The sequence below is a fragment of the Taurulus bubalis genome (assembly GCF_910589615.1).
Source record: "Taurulus bubalis genome assembly, chromosome: 3".
Taxonomy (NCBI): Eukaryota; Metazoa; Chordata; class Actinopteri; order Perciformes; family Cottidae; genus Taurulus; species Taurulus bubalis.
This window is the reverse complement of record NC_136591.1, coordinates 42,276,636-42,290,836: the sequence shown is the minus strand read 5'-3', so window position 1 is coordinate 42,290,836 and position 14,201 is coordinate 42,276,636. Positions and strand designations below refer to the sequence as shown.

The 14,201-nt window shown below is 38.4% G+C and overlaps 2 protein-coding genes across 2 annotated transcripts; one reads left to right on the top strand and one right to left on the bottom strand.

The window, feature by feature from the left end:
* Positions 1–17: 17 nt before the first annotated feature.
* On the bottom strand, positions 18–14,137 carry LOC306733492 (aminoacyl tRNA synthase complex-interacting multifunctional protein 1-like). The gene is made up of 9 exons (XM_079214740.1): positions 14,017–14,137; positions 12,149–12,243; positions 11,798–11,911; positions 11,269–11,433; positions 10,964–11,163; positions 6,539–6,710; positions 6,292–6,454; positions 1,402–1,420; positions 18–1,287 (listed from the first exon to the last, which is right to left on the bottom strand). The coding sequence occupies exons 1-9, from the start codon at positions 14,046–14,048 to the stop codon at positions 931–933; spliced, it is 1,317 nt and encodes a 438-aa protein (XP_079070866.1). The 5' UTR covers positions 14,049–14,137; the 3' UTR covers positions 18–930.
* On the top strand, positions 4,027–5,773 carry LOC306733815 (GTPase IMAP family member GIMD1-like; the record flags this gene model as incomplete). The annotated part of the gene is made up of 3 exons (XM_079215121.1): positions 4,027–4,162; positions 4,606–4,868; positions 5,498–5,773. The coding sequence occupies 3 exons, from the start codon at positions 4,027–4,029 to the stop codon at positions 5,771–5,773; spliced, it is 675 nt and encodes a 224-aa protein (XP_079071247.1).
* Positions 14,138–14,201: the final 64 nt, after the last annotated feature.

Here is a 14,201-nt window from a genome sequence, read left to right as displayed (position 1 = left end):
CCTGAGGGGGGGGAAGCGCCCTGCGTCCAGAGGCTGGAGGAAGAGGAGCAGGACGGAGGTCAAAGGTGAGCTCCTTTAGTCATCATCATTATTTATTAATCCACTGATTGTTGATTCTTTGTTTCTCGTCGTTTGGTTTTTAGAGACGATTCTTTGTGATAAAACCCACAAACGGAACCGTGAGGACTAAAGTAGAACTAGAATATGACACGAGTCATAAACATGAAGGAACAAGCATATACAATGTATAAATATCCAACAAGTTTGACTAATGTTGGAAACATATGTTGCTCCTCTCCTCTTCTCTCCTTCTCTCCTCTCCTCATCTCCTCTCTCCTCTCCTCTCTCTTGTCCTCTCTCCTCTCTCCTCATCTCCTCTCCTCTCTCTTGTCCTTTCTTTCCTCTCCTCATCTCCTCATCTCCTCTCCTCTCTCCTCCTCTCCTCATCTCCTCACTCCTCCTCTCCTCATCTCCTCACTCCTCCTCTCATCTCCTCTCTCCTTCTCTCCTCATCTCCTCTCCTCTCTCTTGTCCTCTCATTCCTCTCCTCATCTCCTCTCCTCTCATCTCCTCTCTCATCTCCTCTCTCTTCTCCTCTCTCCTCCTCTCATCTCCTCTCTCCTTCTCTCCTCTCTCATCTCCTCTCATCTCTCCTCTCTCCTCTCTCATCTCCTCATCTCATCTCCTCTCTCCTCTCTCCTCCAGCTATTTTTACAAAAGCGCTGTTCTCGCATGATGCGTTCAAGGACCGTCAGTTTTTACAGTGTCTGGCTGATGACAGCGTTTTTAGTGTTGATTCCTCCCACATGTAGTTTAGGTAAACAGAATGTTTGCTGCTTTCTCTCTACACCAATACGCCGCTCCCTCTGCACCGAGGCTTCTGATTGGCCGCTAGCTGTGCCTGTCATGACGTGGTCTGTGTGTCTCAGGTCAGGTGGGCGACCCGTGTCTGCGCTCCCCCGACTGCTCCGCCGGTCTGTGCTGCGCCCGGCACTTCTGGACCCGCATCTGCAAACCCGTGTTGCAGGGGGGACAGGTTTGCACGCGACACCGGCGCCGGAAGGGGACCCCCGGCCTGGAGCTGTTCCAGCGCTGCCCCTGCGGCGCCGGGCTCGGCTGCCGGACGCTGCGGGAGCCCGGCGCCGCCCGCTCTTCCTCCTCGTCTTCGTTGGCGGCGTCCTCGTCGCGCCACTCCTCGCCGCACACGTCGCCGCTGTCCTCCTCGCCGGCAAAGTCCTCCTCTTCCTCCTCTTCCTCCAAGGCGAGGCTCCACGTGTGCCAGGACATCTGAGGAGGAGGAAGAGCGAGGCCAGTGGGGCGGGGTCACACCTGTATTAGCCCCGCCCCCAAAAACAACAGGCCCACTGCTCATGAACTTCCTGTCGGGCCGCATTCACTCACCTGAAACTCTGTGTGGCGTCTAGACGGAGAGAGAGAGAGAGAGAGAGAGAGAGAGAGAGAGACAGAGAGACAGAGAGAGAGAGAGAGAGACAGAGAGAGACTTTTGTGTTACTTTGTTTCAACATAAACGACGTTGTGTTACTTTGTTTCAACATAAACGACGTTGTGTTACTTTGTTTAGACACAAACAACTTTGTGTTACTTTGTTTCAACATAAACGACTTTGTGTTACTTTGTTTCAACATAAACAAGTTTGTGTTACTTTGTTTCAACATAAAGGACTTTGTGTTACTTTGTTTCAACATAAACGACTTTGTGTTACTTTGTTTCAACATAAACAAGTTTGTGTTACTTTGTTTCAACATAAAGGACTTTGTGTTACTTTGTTTCAACATAAACAAGTTTGTGTTACTTTGTTTAGACACAAACAAGTTTGTGTTACTTTGTTTCAACATAAAGGACGTTGTGTTACTTTGTTTAGACATAAACGACGTTGTGTTACTGTGTTTCAACATAAACGACTTTGTGTTACTTTGTTTCAACATAAACGACTTTGTGTTACTTTGTTTCAACATAAACAAGTTTGTGTTACTTTGTTTAGACATAAACAAGTTTGTGTTACTTTGTTTAGACATAAACAAGTTTGTGTTACTTTGTTTCAACATAAAGGATGTTGTGTTACTTTGTTTCAACATAAACGACTTTGTGTTACTTTGTTTCAACATAAACGACGTTGTGTTACTTTGTTTCAACATAAAGGATTTTGTGTTACTTTGTTTCAACATAAAGGATTTTGTGTTACTTTGTTTCAACATAAAGGACTTTGTGTTACTTTGTTTAGACATAAAGGACTTTGTGTTACTTTGTTTAGACATAAAGGACTTTGTGTTACTTTGTTTAGACACAAACAACTTTGTGTTACTTTGTTTCAACATAAACGACGTTGTGTTACTTTGTTTAGACATAAAGGACTTTGTGTTACTTTGTTTAGACATAAACGACTTTGTGTTACTTTGTTTCAACATAAACGACGTTGTGTTACTTTGTTTAGACATAAAGAACTTTGTGTTACTGTGTTTCAACATAAAGAACTTTGTGTTACTTTGTTTCAACATAAAGAACTTTGTGTTACTTTGTTTCAACATATTTATTCAGATTTTCAAAACAAAAGTCCTGGTTTAAACTGAATGTCTCTAACAAACACTTCACGTTGTTGTTTTCTTATTTTCATGTATTTTCTGTAACATTCTGAAAAGATGAAGTCAGACTTTGTCGTGCAAAGTTTTCCTCAAAGTAAAAACTGAACCAACACCCTTCAGCATGTGAAGAGTCTTTTAAATAAAATAAAAGATGAAGCAGAAGCTGGAACGTTTCCTCCTGAAGTCAAACTCTCAGATTTCCGTGCTAAAGAGTTCTTCTATAAGTTGTTTCCTGCATATTGTGGAGGAATGTTAGTTTTATTATTATTATTATTAATATGGGGGATCTTGTGTTTTTATTATGAAAGAATTTCTCATCTTAAATATGTTTATTTATTGGTGGCTGCTATGCTAAGCTATCGAGGCTAAATCCAGATGCAGAAGAACAACAGATGAAGAGCAGACGTTTGAAGATGAAGATGAAGATGAAGATGGGGAAGTGAACCCATCTGTGCAGATAAACGTCTCCGTGACAACAGTCAACCATATGTGATGTCCAGCAGCAGAGTTCTGTCAGAAGAAGTGACATCACCCGACCACGACCAGAGAGACATCCTGGCTGCTAGGGCTTTTCATCCTTCAAAGTTTTCAGCAAAGCTTATGACCGAATATGGTTGTTATTATTACTATTATCATAATTTCTGATAAGAGAGAGAGAATGTTGTGGTTGGTAGCTGCTGGGCATCTCTGTCCTCATGGTGATAACACACACACACACACACACACACACACACACACACACACACACACACACACACACACACTTCCCTTTAAATCTAAAGTGTCGGGATGTTTGTCAGTTTTACAGCATAATAAAAGCGAGGGGCAGATGGGACGGGTTATTAATTAACCAGAAAACACACACACACACACACACACACACACACACACACACACACACACACACACACACACACACACAGACCAGGAAGTAGATGGTGAAGTAGAGCAGGTAGGTCGCTCTTTTCAGCCGTTACAGTCTACATGTTTTGTACTTTAACAGCAGATATGTTTGATTATAACTATTATTATTATTATTATGATTATGATTATTATTATGATTATTATTATGAAGGAACTTCGTCTGAATGTCAGTTTTATGTTCAAGTCACTGCTTTCGCTGATAGTCACGTGTCTGTTAATGGTGTCGTAATAGACGTGCTCTTGTAGGTTGGATAAAGAAACTGATGAACTATTATAATGTTTTTAATTATTTCAGAAGATTACAATATTTGACTTACAGGGTGAGCTATATATATATATATATTAAAATTAAATTTTTTTTAAAAAAATTAAAAAGCTTTCATCAAACCTGACAAATTGCATATGTAACTGGAATTGAATTTGAAGTTTGTCTGTGTTACAAAAATATTGTATTAAATTCTAAAAAAATAATTAATTCAAATCAGCTGCGTGGCATCCTGTCATGGATCTCAACAGCAGCCTCCTCAGGATCCTCGGCGGTTTGGGTCATGACGGCGACCGGGACGCGCTCAGTCTGAACGTGCTGTTGCTAGGCGACAGGCAGAGTGGGAGGAGCTCCGTGGGGAACGCGCTGATTGGTCGGTACATCCACACCCAAATTACACATTTTAATCTCTCACATTTACTATTATATACTAACTTTTCGTTAGCAACCAAGCTAACAAGCATGTTGAACCTGCAGCTCCTTAAAAGCTGCATTCTCTCTCCTGACCACCAGGGGGCGACTCCTCTGCTTGTATAGAAGTCTATGCTTCATGTGTTAAAGCTGCATTCTCTCTCCTGACCACCAAGGGGCGACTCCTCTGGTTGTATAGAAGTCTATGCTTCATGTGTTAAAGCTGCATTCTCTCTCCTGACCACCAGGGGGCGACTCCTCTGGTTGTATAGAAGTCTATGCTTCATGTGTTAAAGCGGCATTCTCTCTCCTGACCACCAGGGGGCGACTCCTCTGGTTGTATAGAAGTCAATATAAATGACTTGATTTATTCCCTCAGTAAACATTGTAAACTTTATTCATCAGGTGGAGATGAATTCCAAACCGGCGTCTGCGTTTCCGGCGTCGGCGTGACGACGGAGCACCAGCTGCTCAGCCGAAACTTCCGGAGGTTTTTCCGAAGACAGGGGGCGGAGTCAGACCTCACGCTGAGAGTGGTGGACACGCCCCCTCCGTTGCCCCGCCCACAGAGCGTGCGCGAGCTCTGCCCCGAGGGCGTGCACATGCTCGTGCTCGTTGTGAGAGCTGACCGGCCGCACGACAACACACACCTGGAGGAGCAGGTGGAGGTACACACACACACAGACGCACACACACAGACACGCACACACACACACAGACACACACAGACACACACACACACAGACGCGCACACACAGACACGCGCACACACAGACACACACACAGACGCACACACACACACATACACACATACACACACACAGACACACACACGCATACATACACAGACACACACATACACACACACAGACACACACACGCATACATACACAGACACACACATACACACACACAGACACACACACGCATACATACACAGACACACACATACACACACGCATACATACACAGACACACACATACACACACACAGACACACACAGACACACATACACACACATACACACACATACACACATACACACACACACACACACACACACATACACACACACACAGACACACACACACACACGCATACATACACATACACACACATACACACACACACAGACACACACATACACGCACACACATACACACAGACACACACATACACACACATACACACACAGACACACACAGACAAACACATACACACACACATGCACACATACACACACACATGCACACACACATGCACACACACACACACGTGTGTTTTCTCGCCGCTCAGATCCTCTTCGGTCCTGAGTGGCGTCGCCACGCGTTACTCGTTCTCACGCACGCCGACCACCTGAAGGAGGCGGGGCTTCAACCGTCGGACTACCTGTCGCAGGCCAGCGATTGGCTGAGAGCTCTGGCTCAGGAGGTGGGAGGAGGAGTCTCGTTCTTGGACAACAGCTGCGATTGGCCGTCAGTCAGGGGCCGGCCTCTGAGAGCGCGGCTGCTCCGCCTCTCGGCCGGGAACCATCACAGAGCGCTGGCGCTCAGGACGGAGGTCTCACTGTGATCCTCAAGCTGCCGGGAGGATTCACCCAAAAGAGTTCGTGAAGGTCTGAGATCAGAGAACCTTCATGAGGAACACTGGGGTAGAATATGACGGTTCTAGATGAACCCCTAAAGAGTAGAAGGGTTGCAGGTGGACCCTTCATTAAACAGAGCTAAAGAACCCTTTATGGTTCTAGTACCTCTATGTTATAAAGTGTCAGGTCAGCCTGGAGAATTACATTATTAGTCTCAATGTCTGTTTACAGGATGTATTACGTTTTATTTTAATAAACTAGAGAACATGAACTCTTCTCTTTCTGCTTCATGTTGTGTGAAGTTAAAGTAGTTTCATGAACATCAACGCTCGAGGAACCAGATGATTGTGTTTTAAATGTTTTAATCAATAAACAACAGTGATGCAACTTCAATGAAAGCTTCTTTCGTGAGCTAACAGCTAACTAGCGAGGCTAGTAACTAGCTAGTCACAGCGGAGCTGGCTTTTCACAATAAAAGCCCATCCCGTGCTCGGGTGTGGTCTACCTGATGGCGGCGGCGGTGAAGGAGGGCGCCCTGCACAGCCCCTTCCCCTTCACCTCGAAGCCGCAGCCTTTGTAGTTGGCCACGCCCCTCGAGTCCACCTGCAGGTCCGGCTGCAGGCGCTCCCAGACCCGGTCCTTGGCCTGCAGCTCCCGGTCCGGCTCACCTGGACACAGAGAGTCAGGGGGTCGAGGTCACCCGGAGAACAGACCACTGTTTTCTGGGGCGGTGGGGGGGATTTTATGGTTACCTGGGTAGTTGAGGAAGGTGACCCTGTCTCCGGGGGTGGAGCCTGTGGGCGGGGTCAACAGCTCGGTGCAGTCGTCAGAGGCAGAGCAACAGAGGAGGCGGGCTTGGGAGACCACGCCCCTCAGCTTACAGGCCTTGACATTGCAGAGCAACACAGATAGACCGCCCCGTAGCTGCAGAGAGAGAGAGGGGAAATATGTTTTCAGAAATTATTTTAATTTAATAAGACGGATTGATAAAAGAAAAAGATAATGCACATACTAGGAAAGAAATAAAGTAATATTCTTCTATTATTATAATTATTTCAAGAATATAATTGTAGTCATTTGAGAATAACGTTGTATTATTGCGGAGAAAAAGTCGTAATGTTCCAAATGTTTGATAATAAAGTTGTAACATTTTGAACAATTTGATAATAAAGTTGTAACATTTTGATAATAAAGTTGTAACACGTTGATAATAAAGTTATAACATTTTGATAATAAAGTTATGACATTTTGATAATAAAGTTATAACATTTTGATAATAAAGTTGTAACATTTTGATAATAGGTTGTATCACGTTGATAATAAAGTTGTAACATTTTGAACAATTTGATAATAAAGTTGAAACATTTTGAACAACTTGATAATAAAGTTGTAGCATTTTGATAATAAAGTTGTAACATTTTGATAATTAAGTTATAACATTTTGATAATAAAGTTGCAACATTTTGATAATAAAGTTGTAACATTTTGATAATAAAGTTGTAACATTTTGATAATAAAGTTGTAACATTTTGATAATAGGTTGTATCACGTTGATAATAAAGTTGTAACATTTTGAACAATTTGATAATAAAGTTGAAACATTTTGAACAACTTGATAATAAAGTTGTAGCATTTTGATAATAAAGTTGTAACATTTTGATAATAAAGTTATAACATTTTGATAATAAAGTTGCAACATTTTGATAATAAAGTTGTAACATTTTGATAATAAAGTTGCAACATTTTGATAATAGGTTATAACACATTGATAATAAAGTTGTAACATTTTGAAAATAAAGTTGTAGCACGTTGATAATAAAGTTGTAACATTTTGATAATAAAGTTGCAACATTTTGATAATAAAGTTGTAACATTTTGATAATAAAGTTGCAACATTTTGATAATAGGTTGTAACACATTGATAATAAAGTTATAACATTTTGATAATAAAGTTGTAACATTTTGATAATAAAGTTGTAACATTTTGATAATAAAGTTGTAACATTTTGATAATAAAGTTAGAACATTTTGATAATAAAGTTGTAACATTTTGATAATAAAGTTGTAACATTTTGAACAATTTGATAATAAAGTTGTAACATTTTGAACAACTTGATAATAAAGTTGTAACATTTTGATAATAAAGTTGTAACATTTTGATAATAAAGTTGCAACATTTTGAGAATAGGTTGTAACACATTGATAATAAAGTTGTAACATTTTGATAATAAAGTTGTAACATTTTGATAATAAAGTTGTAACACGTTGATAATAAAGTTGTAACATTTTGATAATAAAGTTGTAACACGTTGATAGTAAAGTTATAACATTTTGAACAATTTGATAATAAAGTTGAAACATTTTGAACAACTTGATAATAAAGTTGTAGCATTTTGATAATAAAGTTGTAACATTTTGATAATAAAGTTATAACATTTTGATAATAAAGTTGCAACATTTTGATAATAAAGTTGTAACATTTTGATAATAAAGTTGCAACATTTTGATAATAGGTTATAACACATTGATAATAAAGTTGTAACATTTTGATAATAAAGTTGTAGCACGTTGATAATAAAGTTGTAACATTTTGATAATAAAGTTGTAACATTTTGATAATAAAGTTGCAACATTTTGATAATGAAGTTGAAACATTTTGATAATAAAGTTGCAACATTTTGATAATAGGTTGTAACACATTGATAATAAAGTTATAACATTTTGATAATAAAGTTGTAACATTTTGATAATAAAGTTGTAACATTTTGATAATAAAGTTATAACATTTTGATAATAAAGTTGTAACATTTTGATAATAAAGTTGTAACATTTTGATAATAAAGTAGTAACATTTTGATAATAAAGTTATAACATTTTGATAATAAAGTTATAACATTTTGATTATAAAGTTGTAACATTTTGATAACAAAGTTGTAACATTTTGATAATAAAGTTGTAACACGTTGATAGTAAAGTTATAACATTTTGATAATAAAGTTATGACATTTTGATAATAAAGTAGCAACATTTTGATAATAAAGTTATAACATTTTGATAATAAAGTTGCAACATTTTGATAATAAAGTTGTAACATTTTGATAATAAAGTTATAACATTTTGATAATAAAGTAGTAACATTTTGATAATAAAGTTATAACATTTTGATAATAAAGTTGTAACATTTTGATAATAAAGTTATAACATTTTGATAATAAAGTTGCAACATTTTGATAATAAAGTTGTAACATTTTGATAATAAAGTTGCAACATTTTGATAATAGGTTATAACACATTGATAACAAAGTTGTAACATTTTGATAATAAAGTTGTAGCACGTTGATAATAAAGTTGTAACATTTTGATAATAAAGTTGTAACATTTTGATAATAAAGTTGCAACATTTTGATAATAAAGTTGAAACATTTTGATAATAAAGTTGCAACATTTTGATAATAGGTTGTAACACATTGATAATAAAGTTATAACATTTTGATAATAAAGTTGTAACATTTTGATAATAAAGTTGTAACATTTTGATAATAAAGTTATAACATTTTGATAATAAAGTTGTAACATTTTGATAATAAAGTTGTAACATTTTGATAATAAAGTAGTAACATTTTGATAATAAAGTTATAACATTTTGATAATAAAGTTATAACATTTTGATTATAAAGTTGTAACATTTTGATAACAAAGTTGTAACATTTTGATAATAAAGTTGTAACACGTTGATAGTAAAGTTATAACATTTTGATAATAAAGTTATAACATTTTGATAATAAAGTAGTAACATTTTGATAATAAAGTTATAACATTTTGATAATAAAGTTATAACATTTTGATAATAAAGTTGTAACATTTTGATAATAAAATTGTAATATTTTGATAATAAAGTTGTAACATTTTGATAATAAAGTTGTAGCATTTTGATAATAAAGTTGTAACATTTTGAACAATTTGATAATAAAGTTGTAACATATTGAACAACTTGATAATAAAGTTGTAACATTTTGATAATAAAGTTGTAACATTTTGATAATAAAGTTGCAACATTTTGATAATAGGTTGTAACACATTGATAATAAAGTTGTAAAATTTTGATAATAAAGTTGTAACATTTTGATAATAAAGTTGTAACACGTTGATAATAAAGTTGTAACATTTTGATAATAAAGTTGTAACATTTTGATAATAAAGTTGCAACATTTTGATAATAGGTTGTAACACGTTGATAATAAAGTTGTAACATTTTGATAATAAAGTTGTAACATTTTGATAATAGGTTGTATCACGTTGATAATAAAGTTGTAGCATTTTGATAATAAAGTTGTAACATTTTGACAATAAAGTTGCAACATTTTGATAATAGATTGTAACACGTTGATAATAAAGTTGTAACATTTTGATAATAAAGTTGTAACATTTTGATAATAGGTTGTATCACGTTGATAATAAAGTTGTAGCATTTTGATAATAAAGTTGTAACATTTTGATAATAAAGTTGTAACATTTTGATAATAGGTTGTATCACGTTGATAATAAAGTTGTAACATTTTGATAATAAAGTTTTAACACGTTGATAGTAAAGTTATAACATTTTGATAATAAAGTTATAACATTTTGATAATAAAGTTGTAATATTTTGATAATAAAGTTGTAACATTTTGATAATAAAGTTGCAACATTTTAATAATAAAGTTGTAACATTTTGAACAATTTGATAATAAAGTTGTAACATATTGAACAACTTGATAATAAAGTTGTAACATTTTGATAATAAAGTTGTAACATTTTGATAATAGATTGTAACACATTGATGATAAAGTTGGAACATTTTGATAATAAAGTTGTAACATTTTGATAATAAAGTTGTAACATTTTGATAATAGATTGTAACACATTGATAATAAAGTTGGAACATTTTGATAATAAAGTTGTAACATTTTGATAATAAAGTTGTAACACGTTGATAATAAAGTTGTAACATTTTGATAATAAAGTTGTAACATTTTGATAATAAAGTTGCAACATTTTGATAATAGGTTGCATCACGTTGATAATAAAGTTGTAACATTTTGATAATAAAGTTGTAACACGTTGATAATAAAGTTGTAACATTTTGATAATAAAGTTGTAACACGTTGATAATAAAGTTGTAACATTTTGAATGATACCTCCTCCAGTTGTGTTTTCCCGCCCAGCTTGCTGACGACCATTCGGGGGCCGTTCTCTCCGACGTCCACTTCCTGGACAGACATGCCCTCGGCCAGCGGGTGGCGCCGGACGCTGAGGATCCGTCCGACACGCAGGTCCAGTCGTGACACGTCGACGCGAGGCTCCGCCCCCAAGGAGAGGGAGTCAGAAGTGGGACGAGCTGGGAAAGAGAGAGAGGGGTACATCTTTTCCTTCCTTCCTTCCTTCCCTCCATCTTTTCTTTTTTCCTTCCTTTCCTCATTTCGTCCCCCTTTCCCCATCTCACCTTTCCTCTCCCCTCTCCTCCTCCTGCTCGGCCTCTCTCTCTGGTCATGTGAGGAGGCGGGAGGAGGATTGGTTGAAGCTGTGGCTCCAGCAGGTTGATTGACAGGTGTTGTGGGGGCGGGGCCAACTTTTGCAGGAGGCGGGGCCGGGGAGAGCAAAGCTTTCGCTGAAAGAGAGAGAAAGATGCAGGAATTTAATTTGATGTATCTGGGTGTGTGTTTTAATCTTTTGGTTCAATCTGCAAACGGGTTTGACTTGATAAAGCTATTATTAGATTAAAAGGTTCTCTGTGGGCAAGAAAACCATCTGCAGTCGTCGTGTGTTTATATTCCTGTCTATGTGGGGACCGGCTCGAAAGAAATGACATACTGGAACGAGAGAACTTTTATGAAAGTTAGTCTTTTTTGAATGAAAATGGTTGGGATTTAAAAATAAAGTGACAACATTATGGAAAGAGGACGTCTAAAAAAAAAGTTGTGTGTGTGTGTGTGTGTGTGTGTGTGTGTGTGTGTGTGTGTGTGTGTGTGTACCTGTGCGTCTCCTCTGTCTCTCCTGCAGTTGGCTCCTCAGCTGCTCGATGTCTTTCTTCAGCTTCCCGTTCTCCACCAGCAGCTTCTTCTGGTCTCTGACTGAGGCCTGCAGCACTAAAACGAGCACAGAGTTACCGTCGTCCACCAGGGGGCGCCCTGCACTGAAACGAGCACAGAGTTTACCGTCGTCCACCAGGGGGCGCCCTGCACTGAAACGAGCACAGAGTTTACCGTCGTCCACCAGGGGGCAGCTTAAAGGACACTAACGCTGCGTTCACACCAAAAGAGTTGAGAATTATCCACGCTAATAGATTACAGGTTATAGGTTGTTGTTGTTGTTGTTGCTCTTACGTGCTTTCTCTCTCAGCAGCAGGGCCTGGGTCTTGATGTACTCCATGATCTGCTCTCCGTCCTCCGGGTCCAGCTTCATGAGCGCGGCGGCCATGCTGAGGACGAACACAGTTTAACTGTTTGGACCCCAGAAGGAAGACGCTCCAGTATTTTACATCGTTGTTTCAATACTCCAGTCCCAAAAACTCAACACACACTTTTTTATTTCAGAATAAAGATGAGTTTCACCACAAGAAGAGAGACTGAGAACTCACTGAAGGAGCCTCGTTGAGGTTTGGAAAGATGTTATCTAGGATGAAGGAACGCACATCAAAGGACTACACACACACACACACACACACACACACACACACACACACACACACACACACACACACACACACACACACACCACACACAACCAGTCTATTTGCATGATGAAAAGCAGCCTACTGGTCTGGTTTACATTTACAAACACACAAAAAAGTGACCTTATAAGGACCGAGGAGGAGCGACGGAGAGACCTGTCAATCACCTCCTAGCCCCGCCCTAAAGCGCCCCCTGCTTTATGGTCTGTTTGACTCTAAATGAACATAACAGAGTCATTTATATAGACTTCTATACAACCAGAGGAGTCGCCCCCTGGTGGCCAGGAGAGAGAATACAACTTTAACACAAGAAGCATAGGCTTCTATACAACCAGAGGAGTCGCCCCCTGGTGGTCAGGAGAGAGAATGCAGCTTTAACACATGAAGCATAGACTTCTATACAACCAGAGGAGTCACCCCCTGGTGGTCAGGAGAGAGAATGCAGCTTTAACACATGAAGCATAGACTTCTATACAACCAGAGGAGTCGCCCCCTGGTGGTCAGGGGAGAGAATGCAGCTTTAACACATGAAGCATAGACTTCACTTTTCAGAACTGGAGGTTGCCACCTGATCCAGACCTTAGCCCCAAAACCAGAAGTCTTCATTCGTCGTGAAACTGCTCGACCTGGTGGGGACCGACCTTGTGTCCTCGAGTAGTGGTTGAGTCCCCACAATGTCAGTAACGTTCACACACTGGCAGCAGCTGCTGAATCACTGAAATGCAGAAAGCGACCGAGCAGCTGCAGTCAGACCTCCTGCTATAAATAACATCAGCTGGTGGATGAAGTACTCAGACCTGAGTGGCAGTACTGCAGTTGAAAAACACTGAAAAATGTAAGTACTCACAGTTCCCTTCATTTTATATTTAATTTAGTTTTATCTATATTTTATGAACTGTTTAACGTAAACAAAATAATACATAAAATATTAATCAGCAAAGTGACTAAAACTGTGGAGCAAAAACTACAAAAGTTCTGATTAAAATATAATTAAAGTGTAAAGTAGCATCACATGGAAATTCTGACAAAGGTAGAAGTACATTACACACAGTATTAAAAACACAGTAAATAACAATAGAGAACATGATTTTAAGGGAAACAACATAGAAAACTGTGACTTACACAGAAAAGAGAACCACATCTTATAAAGAAAATGATTTACCAATTCTCTACTTCATTGATTACAATTAATCAAACGAAAGTTTTTGATTTCGATTTTGCCCCAACAACAACAACAACAACAACAACAACAACAACAACAACAACAACAACAACAATAAAACGCTCCAAAGTGAAAGTGTCTTCGCTGAATAGAAAATAAGGAGAAAAATATCTACAACAATGTAATAAAAACATAACGATGAATAATTTAAACACGTTTCTGCGTCTGTGGGAGTTTAAAATCTCAAACCTTTAAAACCCTCTGAAGGAGTGTGTTTGTACGACAAACACACACAAAAGGAGTGTGTTTGTACGACAAACACACAAAAGGAGTGCAGCTTTGTGTCTTTGCAGCTCTACCTGGGGTGGAAGAGGTTGTCCCCGTTGTCCATGTTGCACCACGTCGTCCTCACACAGCTCTCCGCTCGTCTCCAGGAGACTCAGCTGTCTGCTCCCATCGGCAGCTGTCTGGAGGTCAAAGGTCAAACTCCTCCCCTTTACAACCGCACAGCGACTTTCTGGGATCTGGAACTTCAACAGCTTTG